A 17714-nucleotide genomic window follows, 5' to 3' on the forward strand; every position below is an offset into this window, starting at 1 on the left:
ACACATTGCTTTTCAAGATGAAAAATATGTGCAACAGTAGTAAGCAGGGGTGAGTGTGTATGCAAGTGTTTGAGGGTTAGGGTAGAGTTAGAGTAAAGGCAAGGGAAGGAGATACATTCTGTGCTGCAGGTGTTTTTGTCTACTGGTACTGTTAGGAAAAAGGATTTTAATAATGTAATGTGTAGGGCAGAGGTTAAGGACAGGGGTAGCATTACAGTTAGAGTTAGCGCATATGAAAAAGTTGATGTAGGGACCCGGAATGGACCATCCCACTCCAGAAATCTACAGGTTGAACCTTTGATCTAACAAAGTCATCTTCCCACTTAAAGTACTAAGATACTGCTTTCCTGCTACACTTTTTTATACAATACCAGACAGTTAGTTTTACATTATACTAATACAATTTTCTCACTAATTATTCTGAGAGTTTTAAAAGGCACATTACAGTTAATAAATATTTCTTGTTTTCCATGGGCAAGATGTCACTATATATTTGCCATAGATCGTAATAATATTTTGTGGTAATGAAAGATTTCAGAGGCTAACAATTTTGGAGAAAAAAAGTTGGCTATTGTGAAGCACTTAAAACTTTTGAAACTATGACAATCATTTTAACCACCATCAAAAACAACTTGGGTTAAGATTGATAGTTTGAGCAAGCTGACCAGTTTTGGACAGTCCTTTTCTCTTTATTAAACTTTGGACATGTCTGATAAAATCTGATAATAGTTTACTGGTTGACTGAGAAAATTTATTCTGTATTTTGTGCCATGTGGAAGGGGAAATTTAGCAAGCTTAGAAGACACAGATTTTTAGGAGTCAATTTCTGGTAAGACTCCTGAATGTCTTAGGAAACCATATACATTTTAATGTTACCCAGAACTCCTGTAAAGATTTTCTTGAAATAGATTCACAAGAAAATGTGTAAAAGTGAGTAATTTGGGAAAGAGTTTCATTTTAATTACTGCAGCATTGAAAACAAAGGCATTCTGAGACTTTCTGAGGCTTCCATCAAGACTGCTCTGCTGCATCAAAAACATTTGGCATCACTACTGGTATAATTTAAGTTGTTTAGATTAAAAATAAATCTTAAACATTCAACAAAATTATTGTCACCAGTGATAAATAAAACACAAAGAAAAATACCCCAAAATGAAATGAGTGGAATGACCAGGAATTCAAATTTCTTTAGCACTTTTGTCTAATACAAGTTAACATAGGACTTTTTCAGAATCTAACACAAAAGAATGATTAATCGGTTCAAATTGAGTAACTAGAGTCATATGATGTTGATAAAATAAGAAACAAAAATACAAATTATAAATAATATACACATATTTAGATGTATTTACATCAGTCTTCCTTTATTTCTGTTCTAGACTGGATAGACTAACAGAAGGTGAGGGGAGTCTGACAGATTTGTGGAAGAAAATAAGCTTATTTAATAAGTAGACTAAATACATAATTTTTCAGGATTAAATTATCATGTTTTCATAAAAAGTGTTTTGAAATCAAGGCCTTTAGGGATAATACAATATAGTATAAAATAAAGGAAGGCCAGGTATAAATAAATGTAAATATGTGTGCATATATATTTTCTGTTTGTGCATGATTTGTCAAAACATATTACTATAGTGACATAACTGTAGTCTGGTAGAGAAATATAATTTTACATGGTCATAGTCAGTGCTCATAAAAAGGCAGTAAACATAGTTTTCCTTCCCATTTTTAAACTGTGAGGTGACATCATTAATACAATATAGGCAGTAAGGAAACGGAGTGGATTGTGAAGTTAACTGATCCTACTGCAATCTGTGCTTACACCAGGGGAAAAATAAAGGGTTATTCTTTTCCTCATAGCCTCAAGCAGAATTAACCCCTTCAGTACTGATTTTGCCTATTGTTGCTTCTGTATGGAAATGGCTGTATCTTCACCTGGAATTTTATGGGCATATCACTGGTATAATTTTCTGAAAAACTTCCTTAGATTCCGCTCTTCCCCTCAAAGACACTGGAGTACCTGTCATAAACTATACCTTTTATATAAAAATGCATGCCTCTTTTTGCGCAAATTCAGTAAAATATGGCAAGCTTATTTTTTTGATAGCTTTTACATTTATTATTCTAAACATACCCGATAGTCATTTGTCTACTGTATACCGACTGTTCTGAAAATGTTGTAGCTTGTCAATTTCTGATAGCCATTCTGACCAGAATATGACCCCATCTATGAATGCCAATATGTTTGTGTTGCTTAATTGCATTACAACAGTTTCAAGACAAGACAGGTCAGTACTTTGCATTATATCACATGCTGCATGAGTGAACAACATTAAAAGCATGGAAATGGCATATTCTCAAATACATGTATCTCACTTGGCATGCATCAAGCAGCTTATCACCTATGGTGAAAGATGGGCATTAGAGAGCAGGGTAGACCAGGCCGGGATGGTACCAAAACTTCATCTCAACCCATGGACGAGATGCCATATCATACTACTGCCTTGGAAGTGACATGCGTACTTCCACATAGTAACTACTACTCTGTAGAAAGGAGTCCATGGTCTATAGTTATTTGCAACACCTCTATATTGCCACAGAAATCAGAGCCACCACCCCTCTCACCAGGTCTCATCCTCCCTTATGCAGTGTTTCTAGTTCCTGATGTCCCCCCTCCAATTAAATATAAATCACATTCAGGGCTTTATTTTTCTAATCCACAATGCTACAACTCAGCTGTTGCTAATTCCTGACAATAAAACTCACATTTTGAAATTAGGTTCAGGAAATAAGAGTAATCACAGAGCCTGGATCCCAACTGTCAATAAAAGGAAACATTTTTTCAGAAAAGGTGTCAATAATTGAACATATATGTGACCTTGTACAAGCATCATAAAAATCAAGCTGTCCTTTTTCATAATTAAGACATAAACCAATCTTCCTGGGTTTGTGACTCAGAAATATTTTGCAGTTTACTGTGTCTGAATGACCTTCTGTGAGGAAGTAACTAGATTTCCACTGTCCAAAAATCCAAAACCCATTCTGAGGTATCTTGGTCTCATTTGGACCTTTTCTTTTAACAGACTTCCTGACAACTCCTACTGCCCAGTTGACAGATTCTCCAACCTCAACTTCCCAGTAATGTATCCCTGAGTTGAAGCCTTCTGTTGTCAGAACGCTGTGGCGGGTATCAAACATTTCATCTGTTTCCGTCCTAGGAATGCTACATCGGCCATTAATAGTATACTTGTCAGTCAGTTTGAGAAATGGATAAGCAGTGAATTGATCCAGTTCAAGATGTGCTGAAAATAAAAAATATGCAAAAATCTAATTACTTCACTACTGCCAAAAGTAAAAATGTAGTATATTAACAGGCTAAATAAATTAGCTGAAAAGATAGCATATGTCTGTAATGCTTTGAAATTTAATACACTTTACAGTTTCTTTTCATTACAATACCATTTTATAGCATTATCAAAAAGCTGCATGGCACTGCCTTGTGTGCTGAGTTACCTTGATTAGAATATATTAAGATGAGGCGTTTAAGTTGCTTTAGCATAGGTAATCTTAACTTTAGGTTAGATAATATCTGTAGGTGCAGTCATCAATTTGCATAACTGTTCACTTCTGCAGGGTTAAACTTCATGTTTTGAAGGTGTACATAGTTTTGTGTGTTTGTTCCAAGTTAACAGGAGATGGTGTTTTGTGTTTAGTTTTTTGTTTGAAAGATGTCATTAAAAAAGTCTTGAAAATGCAACAGGTTCAAATGGAGATGAGAAGAAACAAATGTACGAAATATTAGCCTGCCAAACATTAGTATATGCATGTAACACAAAAGCTGGCAATACACATTCAAAAAAACTTGTCATGTACAATGATGGGCATGCTATCCATATCATCTTGGAATGTGAATGGCCTTATAGGTACAAATAAAAGAAAAGAATACTAAATTATATTAAGAAATGCGGACTGCAATGCTGGATAAGACACATTTGGAAAGTATTTCAGAATGGATATTCACCAAAATACCATGGACAGAGGGAACAGGGGGACAATTATACTAATTAAAGAGGGGCTCCAATAGTGATGATTAGGGGAGAAAAAGATAAAATTGGTAGATTTGTCATAGTAAAAAAGGAAAAAAAAGAAAGAAAGGAAGAAGTTCAAAACAAATAAGGAAGAAACAGAAACTAATGACTGTAAAGAGAATACATAGAAAAAAGGACACTGCTTTATGTAACACACTGGTGACAGGGAATGAAGATATCTGTCTATCAGAAAACCCTCAGTCTACGGAAAAAGGCATCACCTTTCCAATGGAAAAGGTAGAAAAAAAGAGGCAAGAGGTAGGTGAAAAGGAAGAAATCAAAACTGAACGTGGAAGGACTGAAGATTATTGCTGTAAGAAAAAAGAAGAGAAAGACATATGTTGACTACATGGCTCAAGCTGTGGATTTATGATACCAGCTGGATGAGAATTTAATAGGCAATGAAAACAGTGGGATTAATAAGACTAATAGTGATGAAGATCTATCCTTCATAACAACTGATAGAGCAGAAATGACTGTATTAGAAGCTGAAGATTCTTCAGAGATTGTCAGCAAATATATTCGTGTAATTGGAGATTCAGTTACTAGAGGAACTGATACTTATATTTGCAGATATGATAATGAACATTGAGTAGTGTTATGCTTTCCAGGAGCAAAAATAGAAGATGTGAAACAAGCCTTGGAATACTTTAATGTAGGGAAGTATGGATCTGTTTTTATTCATGTTGGTACAAATGATGTCATGAACAAATATTCTCTGACTGTTAGTAGGGAACTGACAGCCCTCCTAGATAATATAGCTTGTACTGGTGTTGGGACATATTTTTCACAAATCACCTATAGAAAGGATAGTCAGGTCACTGTGAATGAAAAGATTTTTTGGATAAACACCTACACGGAAGAAAAAGTCCCGTTTTAAAAAATGGAAATGAGTAGAGCATCCCAGCCTTGTTTTGGGCACACGTGTTCAGACAAGATGGTGTGCATTTGTCTAGATCAGGGAAGAGACTTTTTGCAGCAGATATTTTGCAATATTTGACAAACACTAGCCAGGAATTTTGCCAGGTCAAAAATGTAACAGTTCACAGAAAGCAACATTTGATGCATCTCTGATGGTTGTTAATGCTAGCAGCATTAATAATAGTGGTATTTTTTTTATTAGAAAATTTGCTACGTTCCCACAAGATTGATGTTGTTATAGTTTGTGAAACATGGTTAAAGAACAATGATTGGAAACCAGTTCTGTTAGGGTATAAATGTTTTTACTGCAACAGACATTCTAACAAAAAAATCAGGTGGAGGTGTTATGATAGGGATTAAATATAGCTATGAGACTTGCGATTATTACATGTTCAATGACAACACCAATACTATAGACTGTGTAACTGTGACAATAAAGACAACCCTGGAACATATAACAATTGTTGGAGTGTACAGACCACCATAGTCAAGTGCAGATGACCTAGAGGAATTCATACATTTCTTACATAAAACACAGGAGGGAAGAATAATATTAGCTGGGGACTTAAATTTACCAGAAACTGGAATAATATTGATTCAACAACATTTGTAAAGAAATTATTCAGAGTATATTCAGGAGCAATAAATGCTTCAGGCTGTAAAAAAAAACTACCAGGGGACGGAATATACTAGATATTGTTTGTGTTCCAAAGAAATTACTGTAACTTCAAGTCAAGTTTTACCACCATTGATGTGCAGTGATCATGGGGTCATAAAGGTTAATTTGTTGCTAGATAATTCTACCAAACTGAAATCTAAGCCAATGCACAGAAGGTTAATTACAGATAACAGGAAAGCAAAACAGTTACTATATAAAACTAACTGGAGTGAGGTGTTCAGTGGAAAAACTGCAGATGGAATATGGAATGTTTTGAAAGAGAAATTGTTTGAGTGGAAAAAGTAAAAAAAAAATGTTTAACATCAGAATCTAGGCACACAACATCAGGGGGTATATTTCCATAACAAGATACCTGATTAAGGTGAGAGACAAAAAATATAAGAAATGGAAGAGAGGTTGAACTACAACTTTGAAAACTGAAACAAATGAGCTGGACAAACAGATTAAGCATAGTGTTAGACAAGATCAAGAAAAAATTGGAGAACTTGTATATAAAGATATTGAGTATAATGGGAAACCTTTTTATAGATACATAAGATGGGAAGGAGTAAAGATGCACAAATTGATAAACTGTGCAGATTCTAGAATTTATTCTCAGACACAACAGATTATAGATACATTTATAAAATCTTATGCAAAACAGTTTGGCTCCACAAAAGGGATGGTAAGTTGTCGTAGTGACATCCAGGTAACCCCAGATACTAGAATCAAATTAGATTATAATGAAAAAGAACTGTGTAAACTGGATCCAAACAAAGCGCAGGGAGGAGACGGAATAAGTAACAATGACTCGAGAACACTTAAGCAAGAACTTACACTGCCATTACATCTATTATTCCCCAGGTCATATAAACATGGGGAGATTCCTCAAGATTGGAGACATGCACTTATTAAACCTGTCTTTAAGGGAAAGAGGAGTAGGACAAACCCAGAATCATACAGACCATTAAGTCTACTTTCATTTTGTGGCAAAATAATGGAGAGGGTAATACTAGACAAGTTATTGTCAGAAATGGATAGGTTGGGACTTGAAACCATACATCAGCATGCGTATGTTAAAAATAGATCTATTACCACCTGTAACATGATGTTCTATAACAATATAACAGCTATGAATGAAACATTGTGCTGTGATGTGATTTATATAGATTTAACTTCAGCATTTGACAGGGTCATGCGTAAAACACTGACCAATAAATTATTACAACTAGGTATTGATGTACTGTTGATAAGATGGATAGCTGCATGGCTTACAAATAGGACATGGAAAGTATCACAAACCAACTGGACAGGTGAAATCAAAATCCTTGGTTACAGTCAAGGTGTCCCACAGGGCTCTGTACTAGGCCCTTACTTGTTTAGATTGCATCTTTCAGACCTTACTTTTTCATCTGAGGTGTTCTACAGTCTATAAGCTGATGACCTGAAAATGGGTAAACTGATTACAAGTGTTACAGATAAGGCATGTCTGAAAAATAATTTGACTAAATTGACCATTTGGGCACAGGAGAATAATATGTTGATAAATACATCAAAAACTAAGCATTTGAGATTTGGGAGACAAACTGAAAGGTGAATATTTAATACAGCACACAGTGATTGAAACTGTAGACTAATTTAAGGACCTGGGTATATGGGTAGATTCATCTGAGAGTTTTACTAATCATATCAACCAATTGACTAATGATAGTTATGGAACTATAGGTTGTATAAAAAAGATTTATAAAGTCTAGGAAATCAAACATAATGAAGTTATTGTTTGTTAGTTACATTAGACCCAAGCTTGAGTATGGAACAAAAATATGGAAACCCTATAGGAAAACAAGCATGAATAAACTGGAAAGAGTACAGTGGAAATATACCAAGGGCATCCATGGATTTGAAAATCTAAGTGATTATGAAAGACTAAAATATCTGAACTTGTACAGTGTCTGGAGAGCTTATTCAGGTATATAGGGCATTTAGGGACAACTACCTCTGGGAATGTTTGGGGTTATCAAAAAGTACTAGAGAATCGTCAGAAAACCTGTGTAGAAGATTCTATAGGAATAAGAAGTGTATTAATTGGTTCTCTGACAGAGTAGCTGATGCTTGGAACAGACTACCTAATTACATTAAAGCAAGTACTAGTTTAGATATTTTTAAGAACAGCCTGGACATTTATTATGGGAACAAGTGTTTTGGCATATTGGCAAGCTAGAAGGGATTTAATGCCCGTGCTTGAAACATTTGTATGTATGTAATGGGCTACTGGCAAGGGAGGATTACAATGGCACATATTAATACTCAACCGAAGACTGCTATTATGAAGCTTAAGAAAATTTTGGGAGAAATAATTAGATTTCAGCAGGGAATATTATTTATTGTTAGGGACTGGAATTTGATTTGCAACAGTAAGGCTGTATCAAGTGGACCTACAAGGGACACCATAACAAAACTGGGCAGATTTCAGAGGATATTTTTGAAAATATTTGGTATGGAAGATATAAATTTAGTAGTAGGGACACAGACATAATTTACATATTATTCCCCAAGGTACATGTGCATTTAATTGAAAGCTTTGACTACAAAACTATTTCTGATCATGCACCAATAAAAAATAACAGTTTTACTTCATTACCCTGCACTTCTAGATTCTAGATATTTCCAGAAGTTTTATTAAAATTTGTATAAAGCAGGGAAGTGTAGAAATTAAGAAAGAGTACAAAAAAAATTTATGGAAGACTTAATTATGCCAAGGTTAGAGTTAGATGAAGCTCAAAAACCTAACAGTTAAGATAGGAGGTAATGAGATAATCAATCTTCAGGAAAGTCTCCAGGAATAGAGGGTATTCCCGTGAAAGTTTGGAAATTAGGAGACAAGAACGTGATAAAGATCTGGAAGATTTTATTAGCATTTTAAAAGGAGGGGAAGCAGCAACTTCTTGGAAGAAAGTTGTGGTGGTTCTGTTACATAAAGATAGCAAAGACCTTCACACCCAGCTTCTTGCAGACTCATTTTAATTTTAAACCATGATTCTAAAGTGTTTATGTCTACACCAAATAAAAGAATGGCAAAGGTGTTGATAGATGCGGATCAGTGTAGTTTTTTGGAGGGAAGGCAAACATATGACAACATTAATAGAACAATGATGTTCCAGAGGGAAGTGTAATGCAAAAAAAATACCTCTGCTGTTGGTGGGTCTTTACTCTGTCAAATGCTTTCTCTGAATCAACTGGTATTTTATGAGTAGGGCATTGGAAGAACTTGCATCCCCTTATACAGTAATAAGGTTAATTAGAAGGACATAGGAAAGATCAGAGGCAAGAATTAAAGTAGAAGGGTTCCTCTCAGATAAGCTGTGACTGAACAGAGGAAAGTACAGTTGTGTACACTTACCATAAATGTAGATATTCAAGTGTATTCACTGTTGCAGTCATCACACTTGGGTTACCTGCCTGCAGGTAGCCCACAGTCAGCCCGAATACCAGAGGCTTGGGATTTCTGCATCGGATGCTGTCGCCTCTTCCATGACGTCAGGTCATCAGGGATATGAAACATGCAGCCGATACCATTACATCAGTTTTTCTTGCCCCAGATATCAGGAGCCTCCAAAATAGAAAGCAATTACATGGTGTGGAACATCTCCAGTAAAATGTAAATACCATTGTTGTAAGGTATGGCCAAAAGACAGGCTAGGTAGAAAGTATAGAAAAGTCAGGGGGCTGGAGGGAGGGTAATCAGGACTGCAACAGTGAATACACTCGAACATCTACATTTATGGTAAGTGTACACAACTGTACTATGTTCTTCGTGTTTCACTGTTGCAGTCATCACATTTGGGTTGATTCCCAAAGCTGAGGAAGGGTGGAGGCAGTCAAGAAGTATTAGGGCTGGCTAGCAGGCCTTGTAAGTCTGCTGTAGCAAATCTAGCTCTGGATTTAGAAAAGACAGGCAAGTGGTAATGCTTGGTGAAGGTGTGTACTGAACTCCAGGTTGCAGCTTCCAGGATGTCCCTGGTAGGGACTCCCCTGAGAAGTGCTGTAGAGGTTGAGGTAGCCCTAGTAGAATGGGTTCTGATGCCCTGTGGGGTAAATTTTCCCTGGTACTTGTAGCAGAAATGGATGCAGTGTGCTATACATTTGGAGCTGGATTGCTTTGAAATGGCCTTACCATCTGCCCCTGTAGCAAAGCTGACTAGCAGCTGGTCAGATTTTCTGAAAGGTTTAGTCGTGTCAAGGTAGAACCTAAGCTGTCTGTGCATGTCCAAAGAGTGCAGGATCCTTTCCCATTTATTCTGAGGATTAATTGGTTTAAAGCCACACTGGATACCACCTTGGGCATAAATGAAGGGTTAGTCCTGAGGGAAACCGTGTCCGCATGGAAGATAATGAAGGGTTCCACAGCCATAAGGGCCTGTAACTCACTCTTCTTGCTGAACTGACAGCTAGAAGTAAGGCTGTTTTCCAAGAGAGGAATTTTAACTCTGCTGTAGCTGCAGGCTCAAAAGGGGGGAGTGTGAGCTTCTCTAGTACAATGTTAAGGTCCCAGGCAGGAGTGGGAGCTCTCCTTGGGGGTCTTAAATTGTTAGCCTCTCTCAGGAACTGTTTGACCAGTGGGTAAGAGAAGAGGGGTGGCTCAGTGTTGTAATGAGCTGAGATGGCAGAGGCATGACTCTTAATTGATGAGAAATATAGCCCTTTGTGGAGCAGCTCTGCTAGATAATCTAGGATTTGAGGTAAGGTGGGCATGGCTGTGTCCTTTCCCTGACACTGGCTCCAAGAACAGTATCTTTTCCACTTTTCTAAATAAGATTTCATAGTACTAGGCCTACTGGCCTCAAGGATGACATCCAGCACCTGTTTGCTGAGGGATGCTGGTGATGTATTCAGGGAATAAGCCAGGCTACTAGGTTCAGGGTTTGCAGCTGAGGATGCAAAATCTGGCCCTCCTGCTGGGACAGCAGAGAGGGGGTCTGATGCAGGTGCCATGGTGACACTATTGTCAGACTGCATAAAAGTGGGTACCGGTACCAGTGCTGGTGTGGCCAATGTGGTGCAATAAGGATTGCCCTTGGCTTGTCCTGTTTGATCTTGAGTAGTACTTTTGAGAGGAGGGACAGAGGAGGAAAGGCATAGAGTGAGAGGTTTTCTCATGTAAAGGAAAGGGCATCTACTTTCCAAGCTTGGCTGTGGGGAGTTCTGATGCAAAATTTGCTCAATTGATGGTTTTGGGGGGAAACGAAGAGGTCCACCTTTGGTGTCCCCCATTTTTGAATTAGAAGCTTGAATGAGTTGGGTTCCAGTTTCCACTCATGTGTGTCCACTAGATTTCTGCTTAAGTCATCTGCCAGTGAATTTTGTTTGCCTGGCAGGAATTGATCTTGCAGGTGCACTTGGTTGCTCAAGGCTATGCTCCACAGAGCCATGGCTAACCTGCAAAGTGGGTAGGAATGAGTTCCCCCCTGCTTGTTTATGTACCACATGACTTTAGTGTTGTCTGTCTTTACCAAGAGTTGTCCTGGAAGGATAAGGTATTTGAAGGCTGTCAGTGCATTGTGTACAGCTAACATTTCTTTTAGATTGATATGCAGGTGCATTTGTCCTGGGCTCCATTATCCTTGAATGCATTTGCCTGCCATGTGAGCCCCCCATACAAAGTCTGATGCATCTGTTGTCAGGGACTGGGTGGCAGGGGGTTGAGTGAAAGGGAGTCCCTTGTTGTGGTTGCAGGCCTCTGCTCACCAAAGGAACTCTGTCCTTAGGCAAGGAATGATAAGAATCACTGTTTCCAGGTCCTGAGAATGTTGACACCAGAGACTTTTTAAGTACCACTGAAGTTTCCTCATATGCAGTCTTGCATATGGAATTAGGAGAATGCTTGAGACCCATGAACCCTAGGGTTGCAGTATTTTCCTTGCAGATAGCTGCATTTGGTTGGCCAGTAGTTTGAAGTAATTTGTCAAATAAACCTTTTCTGGAGTGAGGAATGCCATTTGGGAAGTTGTGTTCAAGCTTGCTCCCAGGAATACAATTTTTGTCTTGGTACCAGCTGTGATGTCTTTAGCTGTGATGTCTTTTCGTTGATGGTATACCCCAGAGAAGTTAGGAGTCTCTTTACAAATGTCAGGTGCTGAAGTAGCAGTTCCTGACTGTCTGCCTAAATAAGGCAATCGTCCAAGTATGGGTAAATTTGAATGTTTCTCTTCCTGCAGTATGCAATGGCTGGTGCCAGGCACTTTGTAAATACCCTGGGTGCAGTAGATAAGCCAAAGGGAAGTGCAGAGAACTGATAGTGGATGGAGCCTGCCCTGAAACGTAGATATTTCCTGCAAGACTCCCTTATGGGGATGTGCAGATAAGCTTCTTTTAAGTCTAGGGTGACCAGCCAGGATTCCTTGGATAGCATAGGAAGCAGCTGTGGTAGTGTAAGCATTTTGAACTTTGGCACCACCAGGAAGGTGTTGAGAATTGACAGATCCAGGATAGGGCGCCAAGAGTTCTCTTTTCTGGGCACCAGAAACAGTCTGGATTAGAAATCCTGTCCCTTTGCTCTGTTGGAACAGGTTGAATAGCCCTGATACTGAGAAGAGAAAGTTCTTGCTTTTGGGCCTCTGCCCACTGGTTTGGAGGAAGGTCTGGCAATCTGCTTGGGGTTAGCAGTGAGTGGAAGTGGAATCTGTATCCTTGGAATGCAATGTTTAAGACCCATTGGTCCTGGGTAATGTATTCCCATTTTTTTTGCATGCAGAGCGAGTTTTCCTCATAGGGGTGCAAGTACTTGGGCATGGCTGGGAAGGATGAAGGACAAGTCATTGTGAACGATTTTCATAAGGGGGTGGCTTACCACTCCCTGTTTTTGAGGTGGGAGCACTCCATTGTTTAGATCTGTACATACCTTAAGACTGTAGTCTTTGTGGTCTGTTGCCCCTGGATTTGGACTTAGGAGGCCTGTGGGGGACTGGAAAGGACCAGTTTTTTTGAAGGCTAATGTCTATTGAATTTAGGTGGCTGTACCTGTAAGAAATCTTTAACAGTTTGCATAGATTTAGCTTTTTCCTCCATCTTTTTAAGAACAACTTCTGCTTTTGTGCCATACATTCTTGGTTTAATGGAGCATCTAGTAATTTTGCTTTGACATGGTCTGGCAAGATTTGTTCCTTCAGCCAGGCATGCCTTCTCAGAATAGACCCAGTGACAGCAGCCCTGCAATATGCTTCTAAGGCATTGAAACCACACTGCAAAGTATGTTTGCCAACTTGGTTTGCAGAATGCATTAACTCTTGTAAATCTGTATTTTCTGCACAGTCAGGAATCAAGAACATTTTTTTGTTTAATTAGTTCCATAATATGCTGCTGGTGCTTCAGCATGTAAAACTGGAAATTTAAAGCCCTGATGGCAAGAGTTCCAGAGGTACATATCTTCTTACCCCCATCTGTCTAAAGCCCTAGAATCCCTGTCTGAAGGGGTAGGGTTTTTGGCTGTAGTAGCCATAATACCTTTAGGTTTCTGGGAAATGGTCTCTGAATCTGCAGTAGGATTTTTAAAGATAAATTTGTGAGAGTCAGGTACTCTATAGTACCTGTCAGGCTTTCTAGGAGCTGGAGGTAAAGTATCAGGGGTAAGACTTGATTCTATGAAGACATCATCTACAATATCCAGGACAGGGGGGTATAGCTAGAGGCCTGTGCTAAGGCAAGTCTAAAAATTCCGAGGCTCGTTCTGGACTGAGGGCAATCCTGGCATGCCCAGCAGAAATGCTCTCTTAGGGTATGCAAGGTTTCACCAAAAGAAATGTCCTCTGGAGGGGATGAAGAGGGAATGAAATCCTCTGCATCTGAGTCCTCATAGGTGGATAAAGGTAAGTCCTGGTAATCAGAGGGGTCAGAGTCATCGGACTCATTGTCTGTAGAATCAGAAGGAAAATCAGTTCTTTGTCTTTTAGAGGGGGAAGGCTGGCTTCCCCTAATTAAAGTCAGAAGATCTTCACCATTCTAAGCATTTGTTTCTGAGGCATGGGAGCTTGAGAATGCACTTTGGTCATCGGTTTCCTAGGAGTAGTGAGAACTCTGGGCTTCAGAAATTTGGTAGTTTTTGTCAAAAACAAAGTAGTTGGTTTAATATGAATATTGGAAGGTCTGAATACACCCTCAGAAGGCAGTGCCTGCAGAGCAGCTCCAGACCCATCCAAGGTAGAGACATCCACAGGTTCCATAGTCGAAGAAGCATCTCGCGGCATACTGGACTCCGAATGGGTCTCAGTAGAGGCCTGCAAATCCATAGAAGCGAGTATTAGGGGCTGCAAAAGTGCATCACTGAGCATCGGCGGACTGGCGACTAGCTTAACAGAAGTGTCGGCAGTTTTGGACCTATGCGCTCTGTCTCTGTCTTTATCCTTACATTTTTTCAGAAGATCGGTAGTCGGATGGCTTAACGAAGCCATTTTGGAATATGGAGAATGAGAGCAGAAGAATTTAGTGACAAAGATAGCCCAATGACAAATAGTTCGGGAGTTGAACAAGGCACAAAACCGACAGTGAGGAACGTCGTGGTCTGGGCCTAAACACGTGATGCAGTAAGAACAAAAATCTCTGAGGTATTTGCTTTCCATAGGCAAGACAATTGTTAACTTTTTCTGACATTGGTTAGAGCAAGAAAAAAGGATACCCAATAGGGTACTTAGCTTTAGAAGACTTCAGGTTTGAAACTCGAAAAATGAAAATTTCAGGTAGTGGCCAACCAGCACTTGCAAACTGCTTCTGCTTCGGGCTCCCGCACGGCAAGAAAAGCTGATGAAATGGCATCGGCTGCATGTTTTATCCCCCTGATGACCTGACGTCATGGAAGAGGTGACAGCATCTGACGCAGAAATCCCAAGACTCTGGTATTCGGGCCGACTGAGGGCTACCTGCAGACAGATAACCCAAGTGTGATGACTGCAACAGTGAAACACAAAGAACATCTAGGCAGGAGTGACTTCCTTCTTCTTTGTTATCTGCTTTATATTTACAGCCATTGACAAAGAAAACAGACTCAGAAATACGAGGATATAAATGGTATGGTAATTGAGAAAAGTTAGCTTTATTTTGCAGATATTCTTTTGTATCAGATAAATCCAACAAAGGACATCTTAGTGTTATGGAACATTTTGAGACAGTTTCAAGTCTTTTTGGGATATAAAATTAATTAACATAAAACAAAGGCTATATCTATAAATGATATACCCAGAAATGAACTGGTGCAGCAATACCCATATTTAAGGGGACAAAAGATGAAGTATTTATGAGTATGGATAAAAAGGCTTCTGTTACAGCAGCTAAGGATATGTGGGAAGAGACTAAACAAATGATAATACAAAAATTGAGAAACTGGGAACTCTTATTTACAGATATGGATAGTACGATACAAGCAGTGAAAATGTTTTTAGTCTCTTTAGTCTTGTAGGGTTCCTATCACAAGACCGAAGATGCATTCTTTCGAATGCGTCTTGATCGAACATAAAAGACTGAAAAGGCAAAATATCAAAACAGCTTTTAAGCAAATTCTTTCCCTGGGAAAGAATTATCTTGACCGCTTCATTACTTTGCTGTTTTCGGCACTGTAGTGCAGTCTCAGAGTTGGTATATTTAAGTGTGTGTGTGGGGGGGGGGCAAAGCCCCCCAATTAAATGTTTTAAAGTTTTTTTTTTGTTGGAACATGATTTTTTTCCTTGGAAAAAATCGCTGTTCTGACAATTCACCACTGTAAGCTTTCACTTACATAGGGTCGATTAATCACCGTTCGCTTTTTTAAACGTTCGGTGATGTAATATTGACCAGTCTTGTACACGAGTCAGGTATACTTTTATCAGCCCGAGGAGAAGTTGTACACAATAATTAATAAAGAATTGAAGAAATTTATCTGGGAGGGAAAGAGTCAAGTGGGATAAGTTGATCCTTCCAATAGACCAAAGTGGATTAGGTTTACCTAATTTGAATGGATGTTTTACAGCTATACAGTTAAGGCATTGATAATAATTGATAACTGATGATACATAACGCAAGCAGAAGGTTATAGTTCAAAGTGGAAAGGGATGATGATGAAGCAAGTGGGGCGATCAAGAAATAGAAAGTAGTATTTTGAATGCAGATCCATAAGGAGAACAACAACCACCATACAGAATATTATAGTCATAAAGTAGCAGAAAGTATTCCAAGAACTAAGCCAATACAATAATGGAGAAAAGAGGTTTTGCCAATAGGGATGACTGCAACTAGGGGTACAGAAGACAGACAAGAGGAGGGCTGGAAGCTATTTTAGAAACCTGGCAAAGGAACCAAGATATTGGGAGTAAATAACTCAAAAAGGAAAGGTAATAGAGTGGGATATGGCCAAGAAAATATTTGGATTGCAAGCTAGAGACTGCCTTCCCAACCAGGACTTGATTTCAGAATACAGGCAAACAGAAAGGGATAGGGGGATTTTAAGTGAAAGACCTGCTGTGGTGGTGTTTTTGAATCTAGAAAGGAAGCAGAATCAATCAGAGGAGGTTAGAAAAGATTGGAAACAGAAATTGGAAAAGCAATCTACAAGAAAACAATGGGAAGACATATGTATGGCTACAAGTATGCAACCAAGTGCAGAATGTTTAGGATCTTTGCTTGGAAGTGTTTGCACAGCTATTTTTATACCCCAAGCAGACTTCAAAGAATTTTTCCTCAGGTGGATGACAAATGTTGGATGTGTAATGTAGAAGAGGAGGTAACTGGAAACATATGTTTTGGGAGTACAATTAGCTTGCAGATTTCAAAATTCTCTACAGAATACTCTGTTGGAAATATTGGGAAAGCAAATGGTTGCAAGTAAGGAAATGATTCTTTTATGCTAGAACACAGGATCTGAATTGCTTAGAAACAATAACACCTTATAAAGTTTAATTCTGTTGGATGCCAAAAAAGCAATTACTAGAAAATGGAAATCAACGTCTAAACCAACTGTATTTGAGGTACTGAATGTTAGAGATAAAAGAAACGGAAGAGGGATCTTAAGAAAATGGAAGGAACAAATTATATAGAAGTAAATGGAAATTGTGGGCATAACAATGTTCAAGAGGAGGTGTGAGGTTTAAGGGAAGGCTGGAAGTCAGCAAATTTCTTTTATAATACTGGACTGACGATTGTAGCAAAGAAAATATATGTGATGCATATTGTATTTAAATGGAAAATGTTAAAATGGCTTGTTTTCTTTTCTGTTAATGTATGTTTGCCTGTGTCTTAACTGATAATTTAATAAAGGTGTTTAAAAAGAAGGATATGTACAGATTATGAGTAAAAAGATACATGCTACAACTGTCGGCATTTGCCTATTAGGACAAATCTATACATTATGCTAACATTCACAAATGTCACTGCTAATCTGTCATAACACAAGCAGTCAGGCTTCATCTTCAAACCACTATGGAAACTATGATGTTAATATCTAAACAGAAATACCAACATTGTCAGACACCTACCACCCATACATCAAATTTCTTAGCGCCAGACTAAAACAACTTTCAGGAACAATTTAAACAACAAAGAAGAAATGCATTCAGCCAGCAAAATAATGACCCTTCTCTCATTAGAGGAATTGTCACGGAGTATGGTGAATGCATATAAAGGATAAATGATGCAAACTCTTCAAGTATCAAAGGCTGGGCCTGGCTACCCTCTCCAAGACCAAAGATCAAATGAATCAGTTTGTTATAAGCATTTTTTAAATATAGTGCAGCAAAACTCCAAACGAAGTGCATCTTATGGAACAGAGTTCATCAAAAGTCAATTGTGCTTAGTGTATTCTATTTTCTACTGCATTTCTGTCTAGGCAATATAATATAGAGTCCAGTGATAAACATGCATCACTTCATAAATACAACAAATGTCTCCTCAGTGACTTCTGATACAGTGACCATACCATTTTAATATGCAGTTACAGACAGTGCCAAAGAATATCTCATATGCATATCTAAATAATACATAAAAACGATGTCACTATACTCCTAGTAACTACATACTGATAAAACTATTCC

General features: G+C 38.3%; 1 protein-coding gene across 3 annotated transcripts in view; it reads right to left on the reverse strand.

The window, feature by feature from the left end:
* Positions 1-1345: 1345 nt before the first annotated feature.
* LOC122811577 (butyrophilin-like protein 9) overlaps positions 1346-17714 on the reverse strand; it is a 1542349-nt gene continuing 1525980 nt past the window's right edge. For all 3 annotated transcript variants that reach the window (XM_044083503.1, XM_044083504.1, XM_044083505.1), the window contains one exon: positions 1346-3302. In XM_044083503.1, coding sequence (XP_043939438.1) covers positions 2782-3302 — 521 coding nt within the window. In that variant the 3' untranslated portion in view covers positions 1346-2781. The remainder of the gene's footprint in view (positions 3303-17714) is intronic.

Source organism: Protopterus annectens, chromosome 9.part0 (genome assembly GCF_019279795.1).
Source record: "Protopterus annectens isolate FY-2018-M chromosome 9.part0, PAN1.0, whole genome shotgun sequence".
Taxonomy (NCBI): domain Eukaryota; kingdom Metazoa; phylum Chordata; order Ceratodontiformes; family Protopteridae; genus Protopterus; species Protopterus annectens.